Genomic DNA, 6,725 nt, shown 5'->3' with positions numbered 1-6,725 from the left:
AAATTCTAGCAACTCGCTTGGCATCCGAGAGAGAGATCCACTGTATCGTTCGCGTAATAGGTTCATAATTTGAGAGAAGTAGCCCAAGGCTGTTGCCTTTGCTAGGAATTCATCAGCAGCACGAGCTTTTCCACTTTTCTTTGTCTGTAAAAAGATTCCAAAGGCTGTTAGTAAAGAGTAGAAGTTTTGCATCGGCATGTTAGTTGCATTGGATAACGAGGAGTGCAGTTTGTCTAGGGCGTCACTGCTTATATCTGTTGATACCAGGAATTCATTGAAAACCTTCACTGCAGCAAGCTCCTGCCCTACCGTGCCAGCAGGCATGTCAAGCCCGCGAGGCGCCCTCCTCATCTTTTTCGTAACAACTGGAAGGGATACAAGGGAAGCCTCTTCGTACAAATGCATTCTCTTCCTAGCTTATCTTACTTATAAATACATCAGTCTTAAATCTACTCTGCAAACCGTTCCCTTTGAGGCCGGGAACACGTGGACTAACGTTCACTCGGGTAGTTAATACGCTTAAGCACTTCTCTGTGCAAGGTGCTGTGTGACCCCGTCACAGCAATAGAACTTATCCCACAGTAATAATCCTTCTGGAAGTTGATGAGCAACTTTTTATCAAATCGCTGTCCTAGTCTAGGTGTGACGACTGCTTTGATCTAGGACTCCTTGATCATGGCTCTTTCACTGTTGTAAATTAAAACATGGTTGAAAGAAATACTAATGAATTTTAAGCCTGTTTCGGGTGAGACGCACGAATGTAACCTAGCCAGAACTCCAACGTCCTAGCAGCTACCGTACTCGTATTTTTCTGTCTCACGCAGTAACCCATACCAAGTTACCACGGCAGCTCCACCACGGGGATCTGCGGGTCCACGTTGAAGAACTTGCCCGTACTTTGAGAGCCAAGCTTGGCGATGAGGCCGGTCATGGCCGCCACACTATCCGCTGGCTTCAGCGTCGCCTTGCCCTGGGTCATGTCCGTGTCCACGTATCCTGGATGCACCGACACGACGACGACGCCACTTGAGCGCAGGTCGAACGCAAGCCCTCGCGTGATCATGTTGAGCGCAGTCTTGGAGGACGAGTAGCCGTAGCCAGCCTGCTTGGAGAAATCGACAGTGTCATTTGTGTAGCTGCCGATGCTGCCGAGGAATGACGAGAGCTGCACAACGAAGGCACTACCATTGTCCTTTGCTGCCAGCTCCAGGTTGGGTAGCAAAGATCTGGTCACGAGGAATGGCCCGACGGCATTCACCTCGAATTGGCGCATAAGGGCGTCCTTGGTGCCAGTATCGAACTCGCTTGGGATACCAATACCGGAATTGTTGATGAGCAGATCGATGGGCTGCCCCTCCAGCTGACGAGCTGCCTCGAGGATGGAGACCTCGTCGCTCGTATCCATTGCAATGATCTTGAACGGGGCAAGCGACTTCAGCTGCACAATGACAGTAAAGATGAGCAACTAGTACTGATAACCCCAACGTCTCTTAGCAACATTTTTTTGTACCTTTTCCGTGTTGCTATTGGCGCGAGCCGTGCCAATGACGTTCCAGCCAGCCTTGACGTAGTGCTCGACAAAATACCGCGCGTGCTGCCGGTGACGAGAGCTGTCTTCTTGGTGGAGGCCATGGTTGAAGTGAGGGTGAGGGGGGGGGTGTTGGTGAGCTTGTGAAGCTGAGAATGTTTTGAAGAGTGAGATGATCCGCCACCCGCGCTGATTTAGCTGCAGGGCGTGAGACTTCTTCCTTCTCCGCTGCGTGATGCTGGCATTTGGCATAAGCATTTGGACGCGTCAACAAACGTGCTGAACAATCACGAGTAGCGATTGCCAGCACTGACCAAAACATTTTCCAGTGTTTACGTCTACGTAAAACACAACTTCGTTATGTACAAACTGGGATGTTTAAAACGAAGCACATGTTACTGCTCTGTACGACACCGTATAACCAAATGACGCATTTGCTGCAAACCCCTTAGCTGGAAAAGGTATTCAATGGAATCGCTCAAGCATTGCATCGCTCCTGCCAGGCTCGAAATAAAGCTTGTCTGGACACTCGAGCGATATATCCTGTCGCCTTACGATGCTGACCGCTACAAAAAGAGCCTTTGCCGTTGGTGGCCCCACGAGATTCATAGTGTGGAGAGCTACAACAGACAGCTCATAGAAAAATGCAACGATCCTCTACTGGGTTTTGGTTATTTTACATGTGAATGGGTTTTAAAGGTACATGTATTAAAACGATTAATAGTAAGTCTTATACTTGAAGTAAAAGAGAACCAATAACAAAGGTAGCAGTGCTACATGAACACTACATTTCCGTGTGCTTAAGTATGCGTGAAATTTACGTAGTCCTGTATACTTCCTATGACCCAGTAAGATACTCTATCCTGAACGCCTTCGCTCCATCACCCACTTGTCTCAATGAAGAACAGATTGAACTTGGCCACAATCGCCTTCTCGGCTGTCGTAGTTGTTTGAGCCTTTTTAAATAAAAAGGAGACGATGACTTCCGGTGTAATACGTTCGTCTTTCAATGACGCAAATTGCTTCTTCTGCAGCGCAGAGGCGGCCGTGGACTCACTTGCTTTCTCCAACACCAACGCCAGTTTGTCTCTCCCTCCAAGCTGCTCCGTCAACGTCCTGATTAAACGTTCATCTCCATCCATCATTTGCGTAATATACTTGACCAACAAGCCTAGCTTTCGGCGAGTAACTACTGCATCGCCAGAGCTGTCAATCTTCAGTATCGTTTCGACTTGGCCAAAACCCAATCTGCGGCTGACCCAGCTCTCAAACTGCGCCTCCTGTAGCTTGTTCGCGATACTTCTTGTCGCCCCGTCGTCCACTGCCGAGATGAGCTTGTTTACGACAGCAGCGTCTCCAAAACTGCTCGTGTAGATAGCAATCGCTGACTGTTGATGATTGGGCCTCCTCGTGTTAAAATTGTCGATGTACGCTGCGAACTTGTTCAAGTTTTGAGGGGAGAAAGCGTCGTCCACGTCGTCGGAAAGCTTCAGCCATACAAAGACGTCTTTCGGTAAGGTATCTTCTCTCAGCCACTTATTGAGTAAAGCAGTCTCCAATTCGTCGGCTTTTTTCCCCGTCATGCTACTTTTTTTTGCAGAAGTCACGAGCGCCACCAGCTTGTCCTCCCCGCCAAATCCCTTACTCAAGATGCTCACCAGAGATACCGGATCGCCCTTCTTTTTGTTCTGGTTGATGAGTTTGATATAGGCTTCCAGAATGTCCAGTTTCCCACTGAAAAACATTTGATACTTTTCTTCGCGAATCCCCAGTTGCTTGAAAATAACGTCCGCGGAGATGCCGCGGTTCAGCCACTTCGACTGTAGGTCCTGCCTCAACGCTTTGAGTTGTTCTAGAAGTGTGGGCGACGCCTCCCTTTCGGCAGCCTTGAGCCCCTTTGCCAGATCGATATCTCCGTAGAGGGTCCTGAGCGTCCCAATCACCGTGACTTTGGCAATGGACTTTTTGTTAAACACTTGGACTTCCTTGGTCAATTGCTCCAGTTTTGAGCTTGACAAGGCGTGGTCAATACCGCCGAGTTGTAATTTCGCTGCCATGTCAGCCTCATCTTTCTTACGATTTAGTAAATACGCACGGACCTTCAACCAAAGGCTCTTGATCTTGGCGCCGCCCCCGACGGTTCTCCCTTCGTTGTCAACATCGTAACGTCGCAACAGCCGTTTAGAAGCGACGCTGTTATGGTGGTAGGCGAGGGAACGGAACACAGTCGGATGGTCGGCGGTGGCTAGCTCAAACTCCGAGTCGAAGGACGCACACGTAGCATTTGTCAGGAGAACACCCCCAGTTGCCAGGAGTACGGCTGGGAAGAAACGCATCTCTATTAATATCAACAGGTGGCTACTGAGGGCTGGTTCAAGAATTGCGGAATGCGCTCCAGTTTACTCCAATTGACGGAGATAATCAGAGCAAAAATACATGCACTGCACTACAGTCCTTTATTTCAAGAAGAAAGAATTGACCCATTGGACTTGATTAATTACCCATTTCGAAAGTTAACGAGTGATGCCCAATTCACGGAGATACACCTGGATATAAAAAGCGAGTAGCGAACCGCCATTTTTGCTTCCCTCATAACTAGACAGCCAGTACCCCCCGTCCTGATACGCCACGCTTACTTGGCGTCGCTTGCCACGGAAAAATACGCCAGCACTGACCAGTATCCTCCATAGTGTACTTTTAAGAGATGCTACGGAAAAATGCGCCATAGTTTTGATTGGATATAATGACCACGCTAGTGTCCTACCTTTACTCCAATTTAACCGTACTATACTATCTGTACACGTATAAAAGTCGATGCTATATTACCTCAGTCGGGCGAAATAACGAGTGCCTTTTAATTAAAATAAGCACGTACTTTGTCTTGTGGACAAGGCAGCTCTACGCAGCAAATGTTACAAAAGTGTGGCTGTAACACCGTCGAATTGCGTCCTAGGGTATTAGGATCATTTTGTGATTGGGAGGCTTCACCAGTCTATGATAGACTCTATCGTATCTGCATCTACTGTACACCTCGTAAGTCCTCGTAAAAGCCTCCTCTGCAGCTTAAAAGTATATTTGGCTGTAGGATAAATTGTGTGTCACGACTATACCATATTCAAGTGTTTGTCGGACCTAGAGGTGTATATTAAACTTTTTCACTATGTAATGTATAGTGGAAAAGTTTGTTGCCACTCGCATAAAGTATTCATGCCTAATTTGAAAATAAACTTCTTACACCTGATTAAACAAATTGCTGATTGTTTTTAAGTATCGGACCAGATCGAGGGATTTGTTCCATGGCGTACTCTTAATAAATTAATTTATTAAAAGGCTAAAAATAACTTGTATCATTCTGTACTGTAATACTGTAAAACATTTGTGCATCCGGACCTTTTGTCCATCCGGACGCCAGAATTAGCCAATCATAATGATGTAGCTATTTGAAAAAACCTTACTATGGAGCATTTGTCCATGCGGATCTACCTTTTTTTACCCACTCTACTATTTATGCACAGGATAAAGCCGCGGTGAAACTACTAGCAAGCAGACAACCAGCCTTTCACATTCAGAGCCTGCAAGTGCCAGCATGGCAAGAGGGCGGAGCCGCGCTCCTGGTGGCGCTGGGCGAAAGCCAAACGGCTACAAACGCGAGTGCGAGAGCTACACTAAAAAGCTGGACGTAATAAATTTCCTTCGTGACAACAATGATGACATGGATGCTACTCTCGATAGATTTTACTGCCAACTCATCCCAGCAAAACGCGTATCAAAGCGCAAGCGGATCAACGAGTGGTCGAAGCAGCGTACACACATTGAAGCCATGGTTGCCTCCACCGGCTACGGGCAAATTTGAGGTCTTACAGAGCTCCAGGAACAGCAACAAACAATCAGCAAGTCTGGAGAAGAAAGCATTGTTGAGTGGATTAATTCGCTACGTGGTGAGGGTATCCCTGTGTCCCGTCTAATGCTTCAACTTCAAGCTCAGGAAGTTGCCCGTGACGAAGGCGTAGCAGATGGTGTTTTCACTGGGAGTTGGTGCTGGCAGCAGGGGTTTCTGTCTCGTCATGGCTTGTCTTTGAGAACAAAAACGCGTCAAGGCCAGAAAACCCCTGCTGCTATGGAAGACGCTGCCAACAACTTTTGGCAAGAGGTAGAGCAAGCAAAAAATGATCTTGGTGTAGATAAATTCTACAATGCAGACCAAAGCGGCATTTGCTTCGAGTATCTGCCCAAGCAGACGGTGGACAGAAAAGGTGTCAATACAGTGTGGGTCAGATGTGGTGGAAAGGACAAGGAACGCCTGACAGGCATGTTTCTGGCAGATTCGACTGGAAAACAGTATGACCCTTTTTTCGTGGTTAAGACGGAGCCCTCGCGCAACCCCGACAAAGCGGCCTACAACTACGTGGCCCAACATGGCTTTGGAGACTCCTTGTGGAAAACAATGCAAACAATTCAGAGTGATGCTGCTCTGCAAATCTATGGCAACAGCTCTGCGTGGTGGAACTCAGGCTTATCCGTCGCTTTTCTGGACTACCATTTCGCAAATCGAGATGAGGCACAGCCGGTACTGTTGCTTTGGGATGATTTCTCGGCTCATTGGACTGATGAAGTGCTTGAGCATGCAGAGCTGCTAAATGTGCACCTACTTAAAGTTCCTCCTGGATTAACTTCTGTGTGCCAACCAGCTGATATATCCTGGTTTCGACCACTTAAAGAACGCCTTCGAAAGCGCTGGGTTCAGCACGTGTCGGAGCAGCTACAACAATTCCGTCAAGGAAATTCAGGCGGCAAATTTCAGCTTAATCCTCCCTCTAGAAACGATGCTATCTACTGGGCTACGGCAGCGTGGAACGATCTCGGCGCTTCGGTGATTCAAAGCGGCTTTAAACGCCAGCTTGCGGTAAGTCCGGCAACTGAGCACGAAAACCAACTCGTTGAAGCGTTGGAGCGACTGCAACTGGTTGAAGAGACCGTCAACGAATCTGACGATGTCATCAACCAGTTCATTAACGAGACAGATGATCAGCAGTAGTGGATCGGCAGGAAGATTTGCATTTTGCATAGGAGTAGAGAAAAGGTAAGCTTCAAAGCATGAGGTTTTTCATTTGTATGCAATCTTGTGCGTCCGCATGCACAAATGTTTTACAGTAGTCAAAATACATGTGTAGAAAGGCAAAATATTACTAATATGAGC

At 47.5% G+C, this 6,725-nt stretch overlaps 2 protein-coding genes across 2 annotated transcripts; both read right to left on the bottom strand.

The window, feature by feature from the left end:
- Positions 1-838: 838 nt before the first annotated feature.
- On the bottom strand, positions 839-1,632 carry PITG_12792 (uncharacterized protein; the record flags this gene model as incomplete). Its single annotated transcript, XM_002900132.1, has 3 exons — positions 839-1,414; positions 1,511-1,561; positions 1,606-1,632. 3 exons carry the CDS (start codon positions 1,630-1,632, stop codon positions 839-841), a joined length of 654 nt encoding a protein of 217 aa, XP_002900178.1.
- Positions 1,633-2,409: 777 nt separating this feature from the next.
- Positions 2,410-3,864, bottom strand: PITG_12791 (secreted RxLR effector peptide protein, putative; the record flags this gene model as incomplete). Its single annotated transcript, XM_002900131.2, has 1 exon — positions 2,410-3,864. The coding sequence occupies one exon, from the start codon at positions 3,862-3,864 to the stop codon at positions 2,410-2,412; it is 1,455 nt and encodes a 484-aa protein (XP_002900177.1).
- Positions 3,865-6,725: the final 2,861 nt, after the last annotated feature.

The sequence above is a fragment of the Phytophthora infestans genome, genomic scaffold (assembly GCF_000142945.1).
Source record: "Phytophthora infestans T30-4 supercont1.27 genomic scaffold, whole genome shotgun sequence".
Classification (NCBI taxonomy): Eukaryota; Oomycota; class Peronosporomycetes; order Peronosporales; family Peronosporaceae; genus Phytophthora; species Phytophthora infestans.
Note: the sequence above shows the minus strand (reverse complement) of the source record. Positions and strands in the feature narration are given on the sequence as shown.